The 26,087-nt window shown below is 41.3% G+C and overlaps 1 protein-coding gene across 2 annotated transcripts in view; it reads left to right on the top strand.

Annotated features, from left to right (window-relative positions):
• The window catches only part of RNGTT (RNA guanylyltransferase and 5'-phosphatase), a 249,998-nt gene that overhangs the window by 64,625 nt on the left and 159,286 nt on the right, over positions 1–26,087 (top strand). For both annotated transcript variants that reach the window (XM_038761118.1, XM_038761117.1), the window contains exons 10-11: positions 4,111–4,182; positions 24,241–24,405. In XM_038761118.1, the coding sequence (XP_038617046.1) occupies positions 4,111–4,182; positions 24,241–24,405 (237 nt within the window). The remainder of the gene's footprint in view (positions 1–4,110; positions 4,183–24,240; positions 24,406–26,087) is intronic.

Genomic DNA, 26,087 nt, shown 5'->3' with positions numbered 1-26,087 from the left:
AGTGGCAGCAGCGTAGGTTGCATCGGGCCACTGATGGTCAAGTTCATTAATAAACGATATCATGATACAGAGCTACTAAAACTGAGCTAACCTCAGCTAACACAGAAACCAGATCGACAATACAAGTGTAAATTTGATGTAATCAAAAAATCACACATGTCCCAATTATCTGCTATTTCAGACAAAAGGTCTTGTTACCCTCAAATTAAAGTAATTTGAATGCAGTGGACCTGCCGACTGGAATAGTCAATGAAATGGATTGATGGAATAATGTTTAATGATTGGGCAGTTCAGTATCACAGATCTTTATAGAATATCACTTGCTCTGAAAACCCATGTAATCTCTTGGGGTGTTGGAGCAATGACTAGATTAAATCCTGGCCCAGTCCCATTTAATCAATTGAACGTTGTGAGTTCTGAGTAGTCGCCAGCCATGTATCTTTTAGGGCCACGTCAATGATAGCTAGTCAAGAATTCCAGTTTGATTCTTAGTTGGAGTCACGTAGCAGGTGACTAATCAACGATCAATCACTGGCATTTATTGAGTGCTTAGTATGTGCAGAGCACTGTACTAAATGCTTGGGAGAGTACAATATAAAAGCATTGGTAGACACAGTCCTCACAAGGAGTATGCAGTCTAGTCTTGTCTGGACTACAGTCTAAGACTAATGAGTTGTTGTGAAGCAAATTTGAATTGCACAGTAGTAAACTCTGCCTTCACCTTATTAAAGCCCACTGCATTTGCATTTGACTTCCTAGTTTTCAGCGTGGAAAGATGCACCTTTTAAAAATAAGGAAGAAATTTAGCAAAAGCAAGCCTCAAAAAGCAGGGAGAGGGCCCAGATTGTGTTTAACTGTATTTCCCTGTAGCCTAAAGCCGTTCTCCACCTTGAAACTGTCATGGTCACTGGAGATATTTGAATGAATTATGCATGTTTAATTTCTTCTGACTTGGCTATACTGGTTTAAAAGATTTTTATCTGGCCTTAAACCTGGGGACACTGAGAAGGAGATTGAATGTGTGATTGTGGAGTCTGGACCAGGAGCACGTAAAGAAGGGGATTGAATTGTTGAGTGGCATTATTAACCAGAAGAGGTTCATTGCACGAGCACATCAGCTCCAGAGACCTGTTCTGCCAATGCCTGGGAAATATGCCGACGCGTCCAAAAGGTCAAGGGATGTGAGGGTGGAAATGGGATTAACCCTTTGTCCAATCCTTTGATGCACTACACTAAGTAGTTGATATTCTGTTAAAACAAGAGAGATGACAGACAGCCCTTCCCACAGGAGAGAAATTTTCTCGCCTCATCCTTTCAAGGAGGCAGAAGAGAAATGACAGTTCGGTGGTAGTGAGCAAGATGGAGGAATCAAACATTGAATTAATTAGATTTAGCTGCCTTAGGGTTGATAGTATTTTGCAGCCACATAACTCCCCATTCAGGATGGCAGGTCTGCCTGCCACACAGGGAAGATTTCCCTCTAGGGAAGAAAGAAGAAAATTTCCGTGAAGGAATAAAAAATGCATAGGTTGTACCAAATGCATGTGTGAAGAAGTAATTGGAGAGAAATAAGCTGTGGAGAGGCAGAATCAGAATATAAAATCGTGTGAAATGAAACAGGGAAGTGTGAAAGGAAAAAAAGTAAGATGAAATGTAAAAGAGGGGTTTACTTTTAAAATATTTCTAGTAAATCCCCCTGGAAAAGAATGAAAGGAAACCCCAGTTTAGAGGAGGGAGGCAATGGAATCAGTCGATCAATAGTATTTATTGAACACCCACTGAGATGAAAGAGAGTTCAGAATTTCCTTATCCTCTAGGAATATGGAGATGGAGTGTCCCCTGACAAGAATGGATGAGCTTCTGTCCTGAGACTTCAGGATCGAGAGCCTCCAGGAATTGATCATGTAGTATCACCTTAATCAATTAGTGACTTACGCAGTACACCGAGCAAATAGACGGGCAGAGGTGCTGCACAGTGTGAAGTGCATGCAGAGGAGTGCTTTATTAAATGCCAAGGATCTATTTTGCGGCTGAATTGACCACAGCCTAGTGCCGACGCTGTTCTGTAACGTCATAACCCAGAAGGCATTTGCCTTGGTAACTGCTGCAGCCTTAGCTGCCCACTTTAGGCAGCTATTTTTTAGGATTCCTTTTAGATCTGTCCACCTTAAGCTTTGCCCTAGGTGGTTCTTTCTTCAGTTAGTTAAGGAGTTTATCAAGCACTTACCATGTGCTGGACACTGAGTTAAGCGGTAGGGTCAGTTCAAGATAAGCAGTTCAGACTTGAGTGGGTTTCATTCCTCAGCTTCTTCCCTGACTTAGCCCTCCCTTCCTCTTCTCCCACTCCCTTCTGTGTCGCCCTTGCACTTGGATTTGCACACTTTATTCACCTCTTCCTCAGCTCCACAGCACTTAGGTACAGATTTATAATTTATGGATATATAGTAATGTCTGTCTCTCCCTCTAGACTGTCAGCTCGTTGTGGGCAGGGAATGTGTCTTGCAACTCTGTTATAGTGTACTCTCCCACGTGCTTAGTACGGGGCTCTGCACACAGTAAGCACTCAATAAATATGACTGATTCTCTTGTGATGGGAAGAAAAGATGTTTCTTCCTATTTGGCAGTTGATTCCCGGCAGCTTGCCTTTCCCTCTCCCTTCCCTTCCCTTCGAGGAGGGAGGCAATGGAATCAGTCGATCAGTAGTATTTATTGAACACCCATCATTAGTGTCTGGAAGGTAAAGTCCCATTGCGTGCGCTCTCTCTCTCTCTCTCTCTGTCTCTCTCTCTCTCTCTCTCTCTCTCTCTCTCTCTCTGATCAAGAGGGGCTCCTATGTTTCTAGGGCTTCACTCTAGGCTTATCCATAGTGTGCGGAGCCCTAAAAATTTTGAGGAGTTATGGTTGGTGACTGTCTTCCTAAGCAGATTTTTAAGTCTAGATTTTGATTATGTAATCCTAAAACTGACCACTTGCCCCAAATACGGCATTTTATACTCCTAGCTTTATTTGAAGGGGTGTGATAAAGTGTTGTTTGAAATACATGGAAAGGTTTATTCTGCTAATTTTATATGTCTAGTGTTATGAAAATATTTTCTTCTTGTTAATGTTGAATTTTTTTTTGTGTGTTTTTTGAGGCACTAATCCTTTTACTGTGTGCAGTAGGAATGTATTTGTACCTGTACTGAGTTAATTTCCAACTCCATTTATATTCCTCACTCATGAAGATGAGCGACTACCCAGATGTCATCTGTTTTTAAGATTGCACCTGGGCAGCTAGGTTGGTAGGAAGTGTCTTGTGGTTCCAGGGAGGTCTTCTCTTAGCATTGGCATGGGTGACTCTGGAAGTCCTGACCCATGAAGAGTTCCCTATTTGGGCAGCATCCCTCTTTCCTCATTGTGCATTCTTCCCTACTTCAGAAATCTGTACCTATCAGCAGGTGGATTGGTTATGTTGAACAATATTTATCTTTTTGGAGTGCTGATTTTTAAGGAAGCTGTAAGACCAAAGTGAGCCAATGACAGATCAATACCTCAAATACCCTCCTTTTTTTTTTTGTCTTGGGTTAGTCTAGTAGTCAGTAAAAATCTCAAAGCTGAGATTTAGAGTCATGAAAGCATTGCAAATGGTCATTAATATATTCTTATCTACACACACACACACACTCACACCCCACCAAAGTCATAAAATATCGTAGAAAGCTGATTGCCCCTCTGTTGTGTTTATGTTATAGCAGAATGAATGAATGAATCAGAAAATCAAAAATTCAGAATTTAAGAACAAAAATGAGTTTTCAGCTGTCCATTTTTATGGGGTGAGGAGGAAGGTTCTAGGAGAATGGATAATTCAGGTTTACTGTCCTAAAAACAGGTTTTGTTCAGAAATTTTTTATTGGAACATATATCCATTTCAGTTATTTTAAAGCCTCATGGAAAAAATGCATTTAAAAAGGGAAATTTGACAAACCCTTCCCTCTAGCAGCACTAGCTTCAAAATTAATTTTAGTGATGGAGTTGATTGAGAAGGTGAGATTTGTTCCATATTTAAAACTCATTAGAGCACAGGTGTAAAGTGATTAAGAAGCTCACAGGCATCGTTCTCTTCTTTTAAAGGAAATGATTGTCGACAAGGTAAATGGACAGGTCGTGCCTCGATATCTGATATACGACATAATCAAATTCAATGTAAGTACTTTTTGTTTTTACTTGACTTCTCAGTAGAATGAATATTGCTCTGTTCTCGTATTTCAATCTGGAGGAGGACATAAATTTAGCTGAGCTCTCTGCAAGTTTTGCAGTGGACAGATCTATCAAGAAACTTGCATAGTTGGCCCAACTGAAGGAAAGAAAAAGAATTTGTATTTGACTTGAACCACGGAAGTGTGCCGGCATCCTTTCTATAGCATTAAGTAGGACCAAAGAGTGTCTTATTACAGTGACTTCTTAGATGGAATAGTAGATTAGGGCCATGTCTGCCTGGGGCAAACTTATGAGCAGTGTAAAAAATTTCAGGGAAATTACAGGCCTCTTAACAGCAGTAGCATTAACTGACATTTAGCCAGATAATGTTAGGGTGATTTGTCGCATTTCAGCCCCAAGTGTTAGGTGGATTGCACCAATATAATTCCTTCTGTAAGACTGTGCCTCTTAGTTGTCTTGGGGATCTTTCCAGGTGTCAAGTGCTATTTGTGGGCGTCAGCAGCTCCGTGATGCCTCTTGTCTTCCTGGATTCTGGAAACTGACCTGGGGCGGGTGCTCCTTCTCTCATTCTACCCCCAGTTGGCAAGGGTGAGGTGCTGAGCCTGTTGTTGGGTAGGGACCGTCTCTATATGTTGCCAACTTGCACTTCCCAAGTGCTTAGCACAGTGTTCTGCACACAGTAAGCGCTCGATAAATACGATTGAATGAATGAATGAATGAGAATGCTTGGATTCCTACCTGTCATTCCATTAGATAGGGTGGCACTAAGATGTCTCCCATGAATCGACACCTTAGCATGGCAGAAGAGTTTGTGTACGCTGATGAAGCTTAGAGCTGTCCCATATAGGGTTACCCATAATGGAAAAGTTTAAGCTGAAGCGTCAAAGTCGATTCTCCTATGCTGGGCAGCAGCGGCATGGGAAAGAGTCAAAGGCGGATGATCAATCGATCAAAACGTTGATCAGACAACGGCAGAGACTCAGGTTTTTACTGCGCGGAAGAAGGCAATGTAAACCACTTATGTATCTATACCAAGAAAACTCTATGGGTACACCTACCAGAACGAAAATTTATGACAAAAAATGGGACGTTCTGAAGAGGGTGTGTCCACGGAGTCGCTAATGATTGGAAATGACAGCATTTGAAGAAGAAGATTTCTGGAGTGTACAAAGTCATGGGTTAGTAGCATATAACCCCACAGTGCTGGTCCTGTCGACAGCATAGTCCTTGCTAATATACCATTAGATTTGTATGTAATGTTGAGTTTCTCTTGAAATGAGAAACAGCTTAGTCTAAGTGGATAGAACATGGGCCTGGGAATCAGAAGGATCTGGGTTCTAATCCTGGCTCTGCCACTTGTCACTAAACTTCTCTGGGGCTCAGGTACCTCATCTCCAAAGTGAGGATTAAGACTGTGAGCCCCATGTGGGACATGGACTGAGTCCAATCTGATTATCTTGTATCTACCCCAGCGCTTAGTTTGGTGCTTGGTACATAGTCATACTTAATAAACGCCATTAAAAAATTGATTCAAACCAAAACAGAAATTTCCTATGGGAAATTTTCTGTGAAAATATTATCTTTCTGGCCTGAGCAGACACAGTTTTAAGAGGCAAGAGACAGAGTTTCTGTTCATTCCTCCGCTACTTTTAATCTGTGACCTTTTACAAGTCATTTAACATCTGTGCTTTCACTCAGTATTTATAAAATGGGGATAATGATAATTGCCATTCCTCTACCTTGCAGGGATGATGCACGGTGTAATAAAAATTTCAAGTGTTAGATGAAAGGTTGTCAATGGAAAACTGGATGTTATAATTTTAAATAGTAATCTTCAACTAGCTAAGGGAGATAATGTGCATTCTGTTGACATTGCTAATTAAGAAGAGGGAGCAAGAGAAACACTTATTTGCAAGGGTTTGTTATGCTGACAATACATTATTTAGGTCTCCTTTGGCTTCCTTTTTTTGCTCCGAGACCCAGATCTCAGTGATTACCTTGCCTTAAGCATCCCAGATGTCTAACTGCAGCCCTGTGGTTTAACTGATGTTTAAAAGTCGGGTAGATGCAAAAATACATCTGAAAACATAAGGATATCCTTTCTCTGTATTAAACACCTGAAATAATAGTTGTGGGGCTGGTTGTTGGCTGGGTGGGACTAGGCCCTATAGGAATGAAACTCAAATGGGAGCGAACAGTATAAAGGTGAGGGGAGGCAGAGAAAGAGGAAGAAAGGGGGAGGAGTGTGTGTGTGACTGTGTATGTTTGGGTTGGGGGGACAAGGGTAGTCACCTTTTCTGAATTGTTTTGTCACCTCCCCATCACTTTCATTCATTCAGGTGTATTTATTGAGCGCTTACTACGTGCAGAGCACCGTACTAAGAGCTTGGGAGAGGACAATACAACATTCCCTGCCCACGACGAGCTTACAGTCTAGAGGGAGACCACTAAGGGGTGGTGACAATGGCTTCAGTAGCCCGGACTGGTATTGGCCCAGTTGAATTAGAGCAGCCACCACGATCGCTGGCACGACTATTTGGGTGATGACACTGGTGACAGCCCCAGCTCAACAAGCCCGCCTTGGGCCGGCCGGCAGCTGCCAGCGGCACCTGGGTATGGTGGTGGCAACAGCAGCTGGTCAGTGGCACAGTTCAGGGTGATATGTTGAGCCAGAGCCCCTGCTAGCAGTGATGATGGTGTTGCCTCTAAACTGTAAGCTTGTCATGAGCAGGGAATATTGCATTGTACTCTCTAAAGCACTTAGTACAGTGCTCTGCACACAGTAAGTGCTCAATAAATGTGATTGAATGAATGAATGAATGCCCATGCTGGACTGCCATGCTGCCTCTCTCCCCTGACCACCTCCTTGTGGGCACTGGGATGAAATCCTGCTTTTTGGGACCCTCCTGCTCCATTCTGGACACCTGGTCACAGTCTATTAAAGCTGTTTTTTTTTTTTTTATAAAGCGTGGTCTCCAGGTCAAACACAGCACAAAACTGCTTATATTGAAAATGGAAAAAAAATGTAGTTTCATTTATTTTTATTTCCATAGTATTGTTGTTGCAGCTTTTATTTTTTAAGAGAGTCTCTCCAAAGTTCTGTGAAGGTGTTACTACTTCTTCTGATCGGTTCGTCATTTTGTACGATTTTTGTGTACCTCAATTAATGTAACATTACTTTCACTCACAATAAAGTACGGTATTAAATATAACCTAAGGTTTTTTTTACTGTATGACTCTGGGACAATGAAAATGCAGTATTCCAGATGTGCAAATTACTGCATGCCTGAAGGAAATTGGGCAGGTTTATAGACAAGTAAGATTTTTAATAAAAATTTGAAATATGATTTATGGCACACACCTATTACTTTGTCAGGCTTCCAAGGTTACTGTCATAGGGTGCATCACCATTCTGACCGAGAGACAGAATGGTGAAAATTTTTTGTGATGATAAAATGGACTGACTGCTTGAAGTGCTCAGCATGCCTGCAATGCCCCGTGTTCATTTTTCTTATTAACACTTTGTCTTGTTCCCTGAATGTAACTTGTCAGGTCTGCCGAAGAACGAACAGCTTCAGAAAGGGTGAAGATAATTTCTTTCCTCCCAGTTAGCTACTAACCAGAATGGGTCCCGGCTAACCTCTGGGAACCAATAACTTCCAGATTTTTGATGCCCTCGACCCGCAGTGGCAATATAAAGTTTTCCCAAGATCTCATGACTGTTCGGATCCAAACTTTATTTTGAAGTGGCCATTTCAAGGGAAAAAAAATTATTGGAAGTAATTCTTTGTCAAACAGAGGACTGAACATGTGGGGCTGGCATTCTGTGTGTTCCTGAGGAGTGGATGGATAGTGGAGAAGCAGCGTGGCTTAGTGGATAGAGCATGGGGCTGGGAGGCAGAGGGTCATGGGTTCTAATCCTGGCTCCGCCACGTGTCTGCTGTGTGACCTTGGGCAAGTCACTTCACTTATCTGGGCCTTAGTTACTTCGTCTGCAAAATGGGGATTAAGAATGTGAGCCTTCTGTGGGACAGGGACTGTGTCTAACCTAATTACCTTGTACCTACCCCAGCGCTTAAAACAGTGCTTGGCACATAGTGAGCACTTAACAAGTGCCATTATTATTATTTTCCTCAAAGTGGTCAAGAGATGATATCTCCCTTTCCCCACCTTGGTCCTCCAAGCCCTACCTCTCCCAGGCCTGCATTTTCCCAACATCCAGGCTTAAATCCGGGCTGGGAGTTTACGTGCTGGTCCCTGGGGGATCTGGAACCCTAAGCACCACAGTAGCAGGCAGCAGCACAACTTGTGTTGTCCACACATTTGTCAGTCTAGGGAAAGCTCTGCCCCTTTGCAGAGACAGTCGGAGAGCCAACCCGGTACAGGAGAAGGAAAGACTCTACTCCGTATCTCCAGTCCCTTATGTTGATGAGGTTGGCTTATTAAATAATAAGCACTGGAGTAGGTGCAGTATAATGCAGACATGATCTCTGTCCCCAAGGTTTCACAAATCTAAGGAAACATGCCTACCATCTCTCGTTGTATTGTCCTCTCCCAGGGGCATAGTACAGTGCTCTGTACATAGTGAGCGCTCAAATACCATTAGTTGATTGATGGAGAGATGACAAAACTAAGAGACTTGCTCAAACTCACACTGCAGGCCAGGGGCAGAGCTGGGACTAGAACCTCTCCTGTCTTCCAGACCGATGTTCTTTCCACTAGGCCACTGATGGTGAGGACCCGTCTTCAGTACCAGAAATGTCTGTGTTTGAGTGCACAGGACTGTAGTGTATGTGTGCTGACATTGAGGATGGGCCTCTCTGCACCTGGTAATCTGAATTGAGTTTACAGCTGTTTTTTAAAATATTTAATATTGGTAAAAGAGCATCTATTATTTAGCCAGGAAAGGAAGACTCACATCGGAGCCTTTAACCTAAGCCTCTGGTTTTAGCATTTGAATCAGCCTGACAGGAAGACAGCTGGTTTCATCTTAAAAAGTTTTTTCAGAATTTATGGCACTTATTCTGTTTTGCAAGGAATTTGTTTTTCTATTTTCCTTTCTAGTAGACCAGGCTGCTCTCTTGATTCAGACTTGCCTCCAGGCCAGACGCCTTGTTTTTCACACTGGAGATATCATATCATGACATTTTCAAGCATACCTAGATGTTTCATTTTCTTTCAATTCGTGGATTCATACTCACAATTTGTTTTTTTTCCATACTGTATAATGTTTTAAATTAAAAAAAAAAGACTCCCAAGGGCTGAAAGGCTTATGATTTTATGTTTTTTAGAACTTTGATTGTATATGCTGTTGGGGTTTGGGTTGATTTGTATAAAAGATGACTCAGATAATCCAGAGAAGCATTATATGACAACTGCTGTAATAGAGTTTTAAACCCATCACCCAGGGGACAGTGAGACTCCCAAGTGGTAGAAGGGCATTGGATGCGTGGAAAAAGCTCCCAGGATTCAGTCAGTCAGTTAATCCGTGGTATTTATTGCGTACTTGCTGTTTGCAGAGCACTGTACTAAGCACTTGGGAGTACAATACAGCCGAGTTATATGTTCCCTGCCTTTCATGAGCTCTGCTGAGCCCAAGTTGGAGAATGGCTCTGATTTGGCTGCTAGACCAGTCCATGCTGCCTTTTTTTCAAGCATATAACACCGCCTTGAGAGTTTCTGAGAGTCAGCGAGGTTCCAGTGAGACTGAGATGTACTTATTTCCCTGGAGGGAAGTGCTGGAGCCAGGGTGTGGTGAACCTGATAAAGTGGTTCAGATTTTTTTAGAGATGTAAAAAATCACGGTGTCCTTTGTTTTTGCCATTCATTCAATTGTATTTATTGAGCACTTACTGTGCGCTTGTCATTGAAGGAAGAACTAATTCTGGGTGAGAGCCCAGTGTGGGGGCCTTCTGACTCCCGGGCCTGTGGTTCCCACTGGGCCATGCTGCATCTCCATGCTCAGACACACTCCATGAGTCCTGCCGCAGTGCCTCAAACTGCACAATAATAAGAATAATAATAGCATTTATTAAGCGCTTACTATGTGCAAAGCACTGTTCTAAGCACTGGGGAGGTTACGAGGTGATCAGGTTGTCCCATGGGGGGCTCACAGTTTTAATCCCCATTTTACAGATGAGGTAACTGAGGCCCAGAGAAGTTAAGTGACTTTCCCAAAGTCACACAGCTGACAATTGGCGGAGCCGGGATTTGAACCCATGACCTCTGACTCCAAAGCCCCTGCTCTTTCCACTGAGCCAAGCTGCTTCTCAACTTCACAACTGACCAGTCACCTAATTCAGCTAGTCTAACCCTGGCCAGAAATATATTTTTAACATTTCTTTAAAGCCTCTGTTGGCCTGGCTCAAAAAAAAAGAAAAAGAGTTTTCAGATTAATCAAGGAGGTTCATTTTGCGAAATAGGAAACAAGATCTAAAAAAAGTTTCAGCAAACACAGGCAAATAAAATATTTCTGGAGCAATTATTTAAATCATAAAATCACAGAAGATTATAACATAATGGAGGCTTGATTCACCCACAGTGTTGTAACTAAATATTATTTGAAATGAATTTATGAATATTATTTGCTTACAGCATTGGGAATTTAGAATAGGGATGACATTATTAGAAGCACTATGTATTATGTGTACGTTGTGTAAAATTAACTTTTTGGAGCAGATTACATAAATGCAGCGCCTTGAGCTGCTACGTGAGTCTAGTCTAGGGTTTAATCCTTTCACTGTTCCCAGCTCCCATTTGAAGAAATGCTTTTGATTTCTACTTATTCAGTATGAGGGATGGAGTCCATGTCTAATTCCCACTTGTATACTCTTTCCCAGCCTGCAGTACAGTGCTCTGCACACAGTAAGTGCTAAGTAATACCTATTACTACCATTCTACTATTGCATCTGTGAATGTATTTTGTAACCACGTTTCCCTTTTTCTACACCATCAAAGTTATGTGATTGCTTTTATGCCAGCAAGTTTTTCTCTTTTGTTTCCCAGCCACCTCGGCAGTTGTTCTCCCACCTTCCTGGATCCTGGCCCCTCGGCATATCTCTTGTAGGTCTCTCCGTTGCCCCAAGTTCAAAGAAAAGTCTGGCCTTTCCTGTTCTACCTAAAGCATAAGCAAACAGCCCCTGCCCTGTTATAAAGTTGAATATAAGGCTGTTATGGAAGGGCGAAGGGCCTAGGGGAGGCCCACCTGAGGAGGTGGCATCATGGGGTGCCATTTGGTGCATCTAAATCTTCTCCTCAGCCTCTCCCACTCCAGCAAGTGGTTTGAAACCCACAAGAAGGTGGGAATCCTGCTGTGATTGCAGGGGGCCACTATGCAAGAGGGCAAGAGACTGACCCTCATGCAGTCCCTAGGTGTTTGCCCTTCTGGTTGTCCAAGCTGGCGTAAGCCAAAATGAAATTTTATCAGGTCTCAAGACAAAGAAATCCAGGGCATTTCATGACTCTGCCGTGCATATGCAAATAATAGGCTAATTGAGCTATATTCCATAGCTTTAGGTTTTGTATTTTACGAACAAGTGTTGAGCGTAACACCAAATTGCCTCTGGCAGAAAGCCTGCTGAATGTATTTGCTTCAAATCAAAAGGCAAACCGTCTCGCACGGAATAAATTGTTAGGTGTTGGATGAAGTTAAATGTTAGTATTTCTGCTAGTGATTTGTTGATCTGCTGGGATTCAGTGACAGGACTGTAGACCCATAAAATATTCCAGTACGTGTTTCGCTCTTCTGTAGGCTAGAAAGTACAACAGCTATACCAAAAGTACACTTTAAACCCCGCCCCCCACCATTTTTTGTTTTGTTTTGTTCTAAGGTAACTAGAGGTGGGAGTCAAGAGTAGTAAAAGGAATTCTGTTCAGCAGAAATTTAAATAATGAGAGTAACAGCTTAGGGAATATAATGCAAAAGTGATTGAATTGGCATTCACTTTTTAAATATATTGATTGCGTTTTGAATGACTTTTAGGAGCATTGTTCTTGGGGAGTAAGGACTGAAGTCACACTAATTTATTAAACAGAAGAATTTATGTTTTAAATTTATTGTATGTGAGTAACCTTTGTTCATTTTCCACCCTTGCTTCCCCACAACTTAATGCTTTCTTAGAATTAATTCACTTGGAGTATAAGGAAAATATTAACTTTCCTTTTGAAAGTAGTTACTACTGTTGGGATACCTTTTTTTGTTAGGAAGCCTAGTCTGTGAGGCAAAGTCAAATGCAGAGAAACTACAAACTCTTCACTCCATTTATAGCTCCAGCAAATACGTTTCCTTTCTCTAATGTTGGGGTCCACTTTATGGCTTTTTTGTAAACATTTATTCAATCGTATTGAGCGCTTACTGTTGTGCAGAGCACTGTACTAAGCACTTGGGAAGTACAAGTTGGCAACATATAGAGACGGTCCCTACCCAACAGCGGGCTCACAGTCTAGAAGACATGTCTAGTAGACATGTACTCACCTTACTCTGGTTAAGGTTATCTCCTTTTTTTATGACCTTTATATTTCATTTATATAAATTTATTTGTCCAGAAGTCACGTGCAGACCCCTTGTTTCAATTTCTTTAAATTGCTTCTCTCTGGAATAGAAGCTCAGTGAGTTTTTCATGTGGCTAAACTGAAAATGGCATACCTTTTCCTATAATATCTCTTGGTGGAGAACATTTCCCCTCCCCCCCGTCTTAGTTATTAGATGAATTCATAAACCCTAGGGCCCTGTGCAGATGGAGTTCAGGTTTGTTGACCTGTTTGAGCTGATATGCGTAGAGAGTTTCTGATCAGGGCTGAAAAGACCTCAAAAGGTGGCTTTTGGGCCTATTAGCTTTTTTGAAGCCTGTCCCCTCTCAGTACTCATAACCACCATATAAAATCCTTGGCAACTTGGTCCCCTGCTCTCAAAGTGAAAAGTTGGCATCTCTGATCAAACCTCATCAGAGTTCCAAAGGGTTAATCGACAGAGCTGGGCGAAAGAGGCCCTTGCTGAGCTACTTTCTTCTTTGGGTCTTATTACCCACTTTGTAAATATGGGAAGTGTTACCTTCAAGTGTTAATTGGATTGAAAGAAAACAATATATATTATGCTTCCTGACTCGGTTGTCTTTATGAATAGGGCCAATATGATTGCCGCCAAAATTGCCTCTAGATTGTAAGCTCGTTGTGAGGAGGAAATGCGTCTTTTTTATTGTACTCTCCCAAGTGCTTAGTACAGTGCTCTGCACAGTAAGTGCTCAGTAAGTATAATTGACTGACCAAAATGTTACAATTGCAGGACCATCTCATTTGGGGGGGGAGTGTTTTTCCATTTAAAATGAATTTTCTTCAGAAACTAGTCCTCATGATTTCCAACCCTGATTTTTCCCAACTCTGTGTTCTTGGCGATGACCTCTACACAATCTTGAAGAACTGTCATTTATCTCTGCCTCTGGGCGGATAGGGTAGGTTCTGCACAGTAGCAGGGTGAGCACTCTGGGCCCCTCTTCCCTTCCTTGGTGGTGGGGGATTGGACGAGGAGAAAGGGAAGTGGAAGGGAAGAAGAGGGAGAGGGCAGGAGAAAAGGGGAGAGAGAGAGGGAGTTAGTTTGTTCCAACTCCTCACTGCTGTGGCTCTCCATCTGCCATCAGGAAGATGCCCCTGGCTGTCTCATTGATGCTGCCTGTTCCGGCCCGAGTAGGTCCAAAACTGAGGCAGAAACTACCTTGCCTGAGGATTTCACCTCTTCGTTGGCCATGGAATTGCCTCGTTCCCAACCTCCTAGTGAATTCAGACCTCACCTACTCAATTTTGGCACCACTTGGTGAATTTTCAGCTATGATTTTAGAACTTAGTATTTTTCAAGCTTCATTAAAAACAATTTCTTTTGTCTCAAAACATGGTTATACTCTTAGGGAGAGTTTTTTTTAAGCATCACCGACAGCTATTTCTTTTGTCTCAAAACATGAGATCATTTTCAAAGCGCTTTGTGTGGTCTTTGCTAGATAACCTTTATCTCTTACTCCGTTTTATTCTTTTTTGAATCTGTTTCCTGGGCAGTGAATAAGAATGGAGAAACTTCACAAATTCCCAGGAGCTTTGTTTGGCCTCAAAAAGCACATTAGAATTTATTGTCATCCACCCCCTTCCTTGTTGAGGAGCTGCAGACATCTTTTAATTTAAGAAATTGCTGGAAATATAAGCTTTCTACCTATTTATGGCACTTGAAAATTTGGAAGTGTTTGTTCAGCCTTAATGGGTAGCATAGTACATTTTTTGAAAAAATTAGATGGAACACGTTGGAAAATTCTGAAGGTAATTTGTGGCAGTTGATTAAAAAGAAGAAATGAAAGACAGTAATGAGTCAGTAGGCAGTTCGTGCATTAATATTATTGAAATCATGTTGGCATTTTACTTACCTGTGAATCAAGAATATGGCTGTTAAATGACAGCTATTTTTCATTATAAAGTTGCAAGGGAATACTTTAGTCTGGTTTTCTCCCTATTTCCTCTCTCAATTTTTAAAAGCAGGCCAAGTTTCTATGACAGCCGATTGGAATGTTAAGTGTAGAAATAATTCTTGAAAATAGATTTATTTCCCCAAGGTTTCTTCACTGTAAATTTTTATGTCTTAAAACATTAGAGAGTTTATATGAGAGAGTTTTCCTTTCTGGTAGGTATAAAGAATGCCGCCTTTCGTTGGCCATGGATTTGGCTTGCAGTTATCACCCAGCCCAGGAATTTGTACCCACCCACAAAAATCACTTAAAATGCTATTACCTGCTGTGTTTGTCTGTCTGTCTCTCTCACATTATAGAAATTATTTTAAAATGATGGAAAGAGCATTTATAGCATGCCCTGTCTTTCATTTCAGTTCTTATCAGAGAGGCTACTGTGGAAATAGGGAGCTGTTCATAAATTCAAACTTATTTATATGTAAAACCTATTAAATTTATAGTTGGACTTGATAATTTCCTGTAACCAGGTCCAATTTTGGAAACCGATATTCACATTCTCATCTAATGCATTTACTAAAATATTTTCTAACTTAATACGCTTCTCAGACTCAGTTCATTTTTACAGTGAGGACACTTTCACTTCATTGATTCTCTCCTCCAATGACCTGAGTGACCTTTATATGGGGCATTAACCCTGTTTCGTTGATGGGTGAAACGAGGCATTCAGGCAGGAGTTTTCCTGTCTTTGCGACCCAGTAAGTGATGCTCTCAAGCATGAAACTGAATTGAACACCATTTCACTCTGACCTGTCTTAGAATGAGTCAGGCAACAGAGTATTTATTGGGGGCTCACTGGACCCAGAGCACTGCACTAGGCACTTTGGGAATTGCAAAGAAAGAACAAGACCCAATTCCTGCTGCCAAGGAACATTGGCAATCTAACTGGGGAAGGTCTGTAGGCAGAAATTGCTAGACATCAATCTAAGTCACAAAAGCACAAACACCTGCATGAGAAATGCCAGAAACCCAAGTACATTTTATGCAGATTCACATAGGGGCTAAAGGATTCAATCTGTGTTAGAGGAAGTGTCATCAAGAAAGTCAAAGCACAGGTGTCCTCCTTTTGCCCCTTAATCATTTTCCCCCATTCTCCTTTCTTGATGTTCATATAGATAATATCATCCTGAATTTATCCTGTGGTTCCTTCCTAACGACTGCTGGCAAATGCCAGGGCTCTGGCAACTGGATAATCACCATCTTACTCCAAACTGTTTACCACGCCAGGGATCAAAGAGAGTTCTGAATAGTATGACTTTCCAAAGATGAACCATATGAGTTGTATTTTTGGATTGTTTTGAAGTGTTTGGATTTTCTTAGCAACAAGGAGATATGTTCTTGGCTGTTAGGTTTCCTTTTCCTTGTTAAATGTGATACAACGTGTCTTTTGGGTCCGATCATTCTAAGGCAAATCAGGCTATTGAGTAGCGGAACAAGCCCTTTCCCTCGCCTAGGAAGCCAGTTGGTTCTCTGGAGCAGTAATCTCCTGAGAAGAGCATTTCATAATTGCCAATTCAGTTTTTCACCTACTGAATAAGAGATATACGTCACAGATACATCTAAGATCTGAGCATTGGTACCATATTGATTAATTAGAATGACCTGTGGTGAAATGCCAAGGCTGAAGATCCATGCCTACCAAGCTGTCTCCAAACAAAGACTGAAGAGCCAGTGGGGAAACCAAATAAATACCATAGCCTGGTTGAAGAAGATAGCTGGCCCTGACTTTTCCCTAAATAACCTATTGTGGAAATATCGCTCATGAATCTAACTAAACCCTTATTGACCCTTCTAACACCCCTGATTTTTTTTTGCTTTAATAACTTATTATGGGCATATCACCCATGAACTTATTTAATCCCTTCTCAAGTTTATTGATCTTTCTGCCTGTACAAGTTGCTCTGGTAATGGATTTGTTTTGCCTTGCCTTGCGTCTGAGAAGTGTCAGCAGAAGCTGTAAAAATGAATTATTTTACCAGAACATAGAGATACGTTGGACAGAAATTATCTGAATTGTCATAGCACTTTTCTGTTCCGTTGTGATTTTACATCAGTGTCCACACAGAATTTTTGTGAGGTAGCAAGGCATAAGTGGTGCCCATTTTACAGATGAGGAAGGTGATGATGACCCCAAAATCTGCAACCTAAAATAAAATTTACATTTCCAAGATTTTTCACCACACAAATGACCGAAAATATGCAACAGTAGATTCACAAATAGTGTTACTTTAAAAAATCTTAATGATTCATTTTCTTTCCCTTAAAGCATTTTTCATGCCAAGGGTGTTTAGAGTGAAGACTTATATAATTGATTATTAACATTTATTGTATATTATAATGAACCCTCTTACGTTAATAAGCACTGGTCTAGATAATAGGTTTGCCAAATTTTTTCTTATTTTTAAAATAAAAAACGTTGCCAGGAAATATGTCCTGGGTCATTTGGTAAAATTCATGATTATGAAGAGATTTTGATTTGGAAATGCAGTGGGGCACGTGTGTTTTAATTTTTCAATAGTAACTATATTTCACACTGACATATATAACATAATTTGTGTACTTTCCTGAGCACCTCTGATGTGGGTGTACTCGACATATGTTGTATTTTCAAATTTTTTAAAGTTAGAACTTCTTAGAAACAGAATAACCAATTCTCTGTTAGTACCCTGGCAAATTCTTCTGCAGGACAGAGAGACCTCTAGAAGGGGAAGCAATGTGGCTCAGTGGAAAGAGCACGGGCTTTGGAGTCAGAGGTCATGGGTTCAAATGCCGGCTCTGCCAACTGTCAGCTGTGTGACTTTGGGCAAGTCACTTAGCTTCTCTGTGCCTCAGTTCCCTCACCTGTAAAATGGGGATTAAGACTATGAGCCCCCCGTGGGACAACCTGATCACCTTGTAAACTCCCCAGCGCTTAGAACAGTGCTTTGCACATAGTAAGTGCTTAATAAATGCCATCATTATTATTATTAAGGGACCATCACTTGGTTTCTTTTTGTCATTTTAACCAGAAACCTCTGACCACAGACATCAAGGCTCTCTACCAACTAGCTCCCTCTTTCTTATATTTTCTGTTCTCTTGCTAGACACCAATTTGTCCTCTTCTCCTTTCACAGTTGTCTCATAACTTTCCATTCCTCTCAGCCCTTCTGCTTCTTTTCCCTTTTCCCTTATCCAGAACATGCTCTTCCCTCAGTTTTGCCTCTTTCGTCGTCATCTTCAAAGCCTCCTTAGTAATGCTGTCCTCCCAGAGGTTTTTCCTGATGAATCCCTCAACCTTCCTGGTCATGTGATCTCATTAGCCATTTCAGCATGTGTGTATTTGTGTGTTTAATATTGATTCATTTTTTGGTGGGGGGGGGGCACATACAGTCTTAAAATTCAGGGGCTTCATTTTTGAAGAACGTTTTACTAAGGAAAACTTATGATATATGCTCTTTTTCCAATACCACTTGCACGCGCGTAATAGTCTTTCACTGATCAGGTTGTATCCAGACAGACATGTGTTGTCAGAAGAATGTTTAATTTTACAGTAACATTCTATTCAAAACATACAGTGAAAATGCATGTTATAGGAGAACTTACTGTGTCCAACTATGGGTATGTGTCAATTCAGGTCTACTGTTTCACCCATTATAGATCCTCAACAGTAGGCAGTACATCTTTTAATACTTCAACTTGTTTCTCAACTGCTCTGGATACACACTAGGTATTCGATAAATAATTTGTTATTGATCATTCATGCTTTTCATTCATTCAATCAATCATATTTATTGAGCACTTACTGTGTGCAGAGCACTGTACTAAGCATTTGGGAAGTCAAGTTGGCAACATATTGACACTCGTATTACTTTCTCTGCTGGTTTTCCTGCCACAGTGTGTCCAGGATTCTCCCCTTCCTCTTCATCTAAACAGCTGCCTTCAATCATTACCCAGTCCCCTGTGTACCAAGAAGTACTTCATGACCATTTTCTTTAAAGCGGTCATTTAGCTCTCGCCCTCCTACTTAGGCACTCTCTTCCCCTAGCACACAGCATCTCACAGAAAAGCTGTGAGAAGCAGCTTGGCCTAGTGGAAAGAGCACGGGCCTGGAAGCCAGAGGACCTGGATTCTAGTCCCGCCACTTGTCTGCTGTGTGACCTTGGGCAAGGCACTTCACTTTTCTGCCCCTCAGCTACCTCATCTGTAAAATGGGGATTAAGACTGAGCCCTATGTGGCAGAGGGACTGTGTCCAACCCGAACATCTTGTATCTATCCCAGCACATAGTAATAATAATGATGGCATTTGTTAAGCGCTTACTATGTGCAAAGCATTGTTCTAAGCGCTGGGGGGATACAAGGTAGTCAGGTTGTCCCATGTGGGGCTCACAGTCTTAATCCCCATTTTCCAGATGAGGTAACTGAGGCTCAGAGAAGTTAAGTGACTTGCCCTAGGTCACACAGCAGACATGTGGCCGTCGGGATTCGAACCCATGACCTCTGACTCCCAAGCCCGGGCTTTTTCCACTGAGCCATGCTCCTCCTCTGTACAGTGCCTGGCACTTAGTAAGTGCTTAACAAATAGAGAAGCAGTTTAGAGAAGCAGTGTGGCTCAGTGGAAATAGCACGGGCTTTGGAGTCAGAGGTCATGGGTTCAAATCCCGGCTCTACCAATTGTCAGCTGTGTGACTTTGGGCAAGTCACTTAATTTGTTGAGTTATATTGCCAGCTTGTACTTCCCACGCGCTTAGTACAGTGCTGTGCGCTCAATAAATACGATTGAATGAATGAATGAATGAACTGCTCTGTGCCTGTTACCTCATCTGTAAAATGGGGATTAAGACGGTGAGCCCCCCGTGGGACAACCTGATCACCTTGTAACCTCCCCGGCACTTTGAACAGTGCTTTGCACATAGTAAGCGCTTAATAAATGCCATAAAAATACCATAATAATAATAATAATTATTATTATCTCATTTTTTATTCTTCTTCAGACCTCTCCCATTTCCAGTCTTTCCCACCTCTGACCCCTTCCACAAACCCTTCCTCCTTCCTGGAACCTCCCCCTCATTCTTCATGTTTGCCAGACTACAGCCCTCCCCAGCTTCAAAGCCCTTCTGAAGTCACTTTTAGGAGGCTATCTCCAGTCTTATCCCTCCAGCTACCTCCTCAGCACTTCGGTATCACTTTTGTACTCACAGCTACCTCTCGCGCTTTTGTGCATACCCTACTGCTCAAGCACCCAGCCGCCTTCCAACTCCCTATTAGCTATAGTTTCTTTTAGTGTCAGAATCCCCTGCTAGATTGTAATTTCCTTGAGGGGAGGGATCCTGTCAAGTAACTACAAATCCCGACTCTGCCAATTGTCAGCTGTGTGATTTTGGGCAAGTCACTTAACTTCTCTGTGCCTCAGTTACCTCATCTGTAAAATGGGGATGAAGACTGTGAGCCCCACGTGGGACAACCTGATCACCTTGTATCCTCCCCAGTGCTTAGAACAGTGCTTTGCACATAGGAAGCACTTAATAAATGCCGTTATTATTATTATTACTTTCCCAAGCATTTAGCACAGTACTCTACACAGATGCTCAGTAAATACTGTCAGTAGAACATACTAAAAATGGGGACGGGGCACAAATTGGAATATAATTGGATTCAACCGTAAGGGCAGCCCATGAAAAGAATATTATTGAGAAATATAAAAAAATGGATACTGTTAACTGTATACTTGTAAGCAAATGCTCCTTATTGTATAGGTTCAGTGCTTTTAAAGGACCTCACAGAAGAGTTTTCAGTGTGAAGCCGAGCCTCCATGGGGTAATGTAAGCTGTGGACTTTAGTGATTCTCCCAATTTTACCAAATTTCTAGCTTGTGAGCGATTTATAACTAAGATCGTGTGATCTTGAGCGTGTCACTTAACCTCTCCGGACCTCAGTTTAGTTGAGGTACAATGAGTAAGTTGGCATTAGAGGGGCAGCGTGAGTGGCTGGGTTGTAGGAGGAGAGCAGCAAAGTGACATAGGAAGGGGCAGGGTGATTGAGTGGTTTAAAGTGGATGGTAAGGAGTTTCTCTTTGATGTGGAGGTGGATGGGCAACCACTGGAGCCTCTTCAGGGAAAGGGAAATGTGGCTGGAGTGTTTTTGTAGAAAAATTATCGGGGCAGCAGGGTGAAGTATGGACTGGAGAGGGATTAAGTAGGCTGGTGGTTGTGGCAAAGTGCTTCCACCAAGGCAAGGCAGCTTGGCCACAGTTGAATGGATGACCCACTGTTCTCAAGGTTGGGTTCTACTACAGTGCAAGTGCAGTTATTTAGTAAAATAACTCCTTTTCGTCTTTATTGGCTTTGTTAAAAAAAAAATTTTTGAGCTCTGCTACCTCAAAAGTGTTAATGAAGCCAAAGTAGGTGATGTGAGAAGTGAAAGCATTCTTCCAAAAGAGAGTTATGTGTCTGGCTTCAAGTGGAGTTATGGAAGGAAAAAAAAAAAGGACAAACACCCACAGTTTTTCAAGCAGTTTGCCATTATAATAAAATTGATGAAAGAAGGGATTAAATAGTTGTCAAAATCAGATTTTGTGTATAAGGTAAAATATTTAAAACATTCTGAGTTTACGTAGCGTTTCTGAGAATCCTCTTTGTAGCCAAGTTATATGTGGGTGAGTGATGTGTTGTGGAGGAGATCTGTGCTGTCCTGAGTCTAAAATGATAAACATTTTTTAGGTGAAACAGAGATTGCCAGGTGATTAATGGAAAAAAAATTCCATGAGAGTTGAACACCTTCTCATTAATATGCTGTGGGGCTGTCCCTGTACTTTTCCAGAAATCAGAATTTCAAAATGAGAGAATTAAAGTAATCATAATTAAAGAAGATTAAAGTAATCATAGCAAAGGCCAGGTAGAATATTCAAGTTTTAACATGACCACTGGCTGTTAACGGGGCTTTGGCAGGGCTTACCTCATGTCTCATTTTAAACTGGTTGGTATGGACTGCTCTCAGTTAATTCGAAGAAAAGATTTTGATATTAGTTGGACTAGTCTATGGATCTAGATGTGAATCTTTAATAAGTTTCATTTAGTTTATATCTGATAGATGTGTTGAAGTAGTGTGAGGGGTTTAATAAGAATTTCCATTCCGTGGGCTAGGACCCGTGCAGGAATGATGTAAATTAATGCTGTATTTGGACTGTTTCATTATGAATACTGACTGAATGCTGGTCGTCTCTGCTAAAGCATGCTTGTGGCCCTATACTAAAGAATATGGAGGGTTTATGTAACTGGCAAATTGGAAAATTGTCCCTTATTGTACAGATTTAATGAAGAAATACAAATCTTATTTATTTTTAATTCTGCTTGTCATCGAGTCCTGCTGGCTGGTAAGAAAGAGGCAACCATTCTGTTTCAAAAGATCTTATAACTGTCAGATGATTATAAAATGATGTTATTATCTCTTCCAAAAGGACATAACCTATTTATTATAAAATAGGTCTAACTAGCCTCAGTGACTTAGCTAGCATGATTACTGAGAAGCAGTATGACCTACTGGAAAGAGCATGACTTGGGTTCTAATCCCTGCTCTGTCAATTGCTTGCCGTGTGAACGTGGGCAAATCACTTAACTTCGCTGTGTGTCAGTTACCTCATCTGTAAAATGGGGATTAAATCCTTCTCCCTTCCAGTTTAGACTATGAACCCCATGTGGGACAGGGACTGTGTCCAAACCCGATAAATTTATACCTACACCAGTGCTTAGAACAGTGCTCGGCCCACAGTGAGCGCTTAACAAGTACCACAGAAACAAACGGTCAAATATGCCATTGGTTTAGAACCGACGTCTATACAACTGCTGAAACATCTCCTGACTGTACGTAATTCGAAGCCTGTTTAACAAATTAAACTAGCCACAGCCTTTGCAGAAAGTGTATCTCAGTGTTTGAGATACTCTGCTCCGTGACCACAGGCTGCCCCCGTTTCACCATCAGCTGTTTTGACAGAGGGGACCGGGAGAGAGAGTGGGGTTGACTCAACAAGAACCATCACCACTACTACAAAAACAACTCAAGGACGTTAAGCGCTTAGTACAGTGCTCTGCACATAGTAAGCGCTCAATAAATACGATTGATAATGAAGGACGTGTCCTGATGGTGATAGGACATACCTTTCCTCTCTTAACCATTAATGCTTGAGCAGTGCTAACCCCAGATGGCAAGGGTCGAGAAAAGGAGGCCCGACTGTATTTTCATGGGCAAAATATGCATGTGGTCGGTCAATCAGTGGTATTTATTCAGAGTTTACTGTGTGCCAAACACTGTACTAAGCGCTTGGGAGCGTACAATGCAACAAGAGTTGGTGGACACATTCCCTGCCCACAACAAGCCTACAGACTGTTGTCTGTAAATGGTGCAAGAGATTCTTTCTTGAAGACTCACTCTGATGGATTCAGTCTTGCTGTCAGCAGCATCTTGTTCCAACTGAAGGCTTAGTCTAGCATACTGTTAGCTAAGTAATTATGCCTAGTGCACCCTGTATATAGTAACTGTTGTTCAGATGAGAAATTTGGGGTGAGGAATGATTCCCACAATGACATTAGTGAAAAGAGCTATTCTGAGAAGAGTGATTCGCTTTTATTATTGTCGTCATCATCATCAGTGGCATAGTGGATAGAGCACAGGCTCGGGACTCAGAAGGTGATGTATTCTAATCCTGTGTCTGCTCTGGGACCTTGGGCAAGTCACTTCATTTCTCTGGGCCTCAGTTACCTCATCTGTAAAATGGGGATTGAGACGGTGAGCCCCATATGGGACAGCGACTGTGTCCAACTTGATTTGCTTGTATCCACCTCAGCGCTTAATGCAGTTGTAAATAACATCATTTATTGAGCACTTACCATATGCAGAGCACTGCACTAACTGCTTGGGAGAGTACAGTGCAATAGAATTGGCAGATGTGTTCCCTGCCCTCGACGAGCTTACTTTTAGGGGGTTCCGTCCCAATTATTCAATCAGATGTCCACTGATATGCATTAAGTGCCTACTGAGAGTGAAGCTCTGTACTTACATGCCTGACTATATTCCCTGCCTCAAGGAGTTTGCAGCCTAGGGGAGACTGACAGAAATAATTTATAAATAAAGGGAGCAGGAGGTACAGCAATGACATAACAGGAAGTAGTAAAAAATATTCCAGGATGGAATAGCTCAATAAATAATTGAATATGTAAATAATATGTACATATATGTATATGTATAAATGCTGAAATTAGAAGTTTAGAACATAACTGAATATTATGAATGAAGTGGGGAAAGCTTCCTGGAGGAGGCATTATTTTATGAGGGCTTTCACTTCCAGTGGATTATCTAATCAATTGTCTATTAATTACAGTTGTTTATCTGTAATCTTAGCGTCCTGGACCTGCCAAATCATTTATATTTAATAAAATGTTCTTTCTGTAGGAGATTTCACTCTTGTTCTTCAATATTTTTTGAAATATTTTTCCCGTTTGTTGAGAAGTGCAATAGTTTCACAAATTTTACATTGCTAACATTGAAATCATTATTTAATTTTGCTTAATTTGACAGGCTCAGCCAGTTGGAGACTGTGATTTCAACATTCGACTGCAGTGCATCGAACGAGAAATAATATCGCCTCGTCATGAAAAAATGAAGAATGGGCTTATTGACAAAACGCAGGAACCGTTTAGCGTTCGAAACAAACCGTTTTTTGATATCTATGCTTCGAGAAAGGTAAATAGTGTTTTTGCTTATGTTTGGGGGTTTGTACACGTGAGAGAAATATTAGGCAAGGTTATGTCTTTTATCGCAAATCGGTTTGTGAGGGTGAGAGGAAACAAAAGACATGAGTCAGTTTTTCTACCTGCTCTCCCTTCGTCCTACTTCTGGGTGTCCAAATTTCCTACAGTCATAGCCTTCTCTCAGCTTCATCCCTCTTTATATCTAGTGGAGATCATCCTCCCTTTGATACCGTCCATTCTCATTGCTTTCTCAGTATGTTGGAGGCAGAGGTTAGCTTTGAACATTTATGCAGCTAGTGATTGTTATCCACCAAGTCCACTGGCCCATTGAAGAATGTCTATTATCCCGTAAAGCAGAGCTTGAAATAGACTCAGCTATACTGTCACTCTATTTTCCTACCTACTTCTTTCCCTTTGATAAGGTTGGGATTGTTTGAATCCTTATCACATCCATAGATGTTTCCCTCACTTGAAAAAGTAGGCCTTTCTGCCCATTCATTTTATGATTGTGGAACATTCTGATCTCGTGCCCTTCCTCTCCTCCCCCTGCCACTCCTAATTTAACCAGATTAGAGTACTCCATTTATTTGTAATTAGTGTTACATTGAAAATACTGTAGTGACGCATAGCTTCTGCAGAGTTTCTATCCCCAGAGTAGAGTTGCAGGCTGTGAAATAATTTGCACTTACTTTTGTTATAACCTTGATTTAGAAACAGTTGCTGGCTCTTCAGACCAAAGAAAAAGAATAAAATGATAGATAAAACTCCATGTCCCCCGTCACCAAGCAAAAAATAGGTGCCCGTTTTTGTTTGTTTGTTTGTTTTTTGGTTTTGCCAGAATGTGATGCATCAGTTTGAGGATGGAAACTAAACTCGTGAATTCTGTGTAGTGGTTGTCAAAAAAAAAATTGGTGACCCTTTTCTAGATGTACTTGCTACTTCTCTGTGCAGAATATCAAGCAGAGATAAGTCTTCAACAACTAGATATATTCTTAAAAACCCATTTCAATAGAAAACAATATTTTTTTCTATTGAATGGAGATGTGATATTTACAGCAATTGTTCTGTTCTTATTACAAATACATTAATACAGGACATAAGCATTAGCACAGAATGGAATAAAAAAGATAGATATTCAGGTACATGGCTTTAGCGGTCTGAGCCTCTTGTAAATAAACCCTCCCTATTGCATGAGATCCTAATGATTCTGCTATTGATGATTGAGTTGAACTGGACTGTACACGGTATTTTTGACAGGTGTATTGTCTGGGGCCATCTGAAGAGCTTGGTTTCAATTTAGAGCAAGGAAACTGCCTCCATAGTCATGGAAGGCAAAGCAAAATCTTTCAAGAAGTGATGTAAAAATTATATATAATCATTAATGATATTTATTATTAATAAGTAATAATAATTGTGGTACTTAAGAACTTTGTATCAAGCACTGAGGTAGATTAAAGTTAATCAGGTCCCATATAGGACCCAATGTCTAAGGTGGGAGAACAGGTATAGGTAAATCCCTATTTTTGCAGATGAGGCATGTCAAGTGACTTGCCCCAGGTCACACAGCAGGTAGGTGGTGGAGCTGGGAATAGCTGACAGGTCTGGCTCTTGCCACCAGACCACCCTGCTTCTCCTTACTAGGCTGTTTACTGTGTGTCAGGTCCTGCAGAGATA

The sequence above is a fragment of the Tachyglossus aculeatus genome, chromosome 19 (assembly GCF_015852505.1).
Source record: "Tachyglossus aculeatus isolate mTacAcu1 chromosome 19, mTacAcu1.pri, whole genome shotgun sequence".
Taxonomy (NCBI): Eukaryota; Metazoa; Chordata; class Mammalia; order Monotremata; family Tachyglossidae; genus Tachyglossus; species Tachyglossus aculeatus.
The sequence above is the reverse complement of the archived record's forward strand: the minus strand, read 5'-3'. Positions and strand labels throughout refer to the sequence as shown.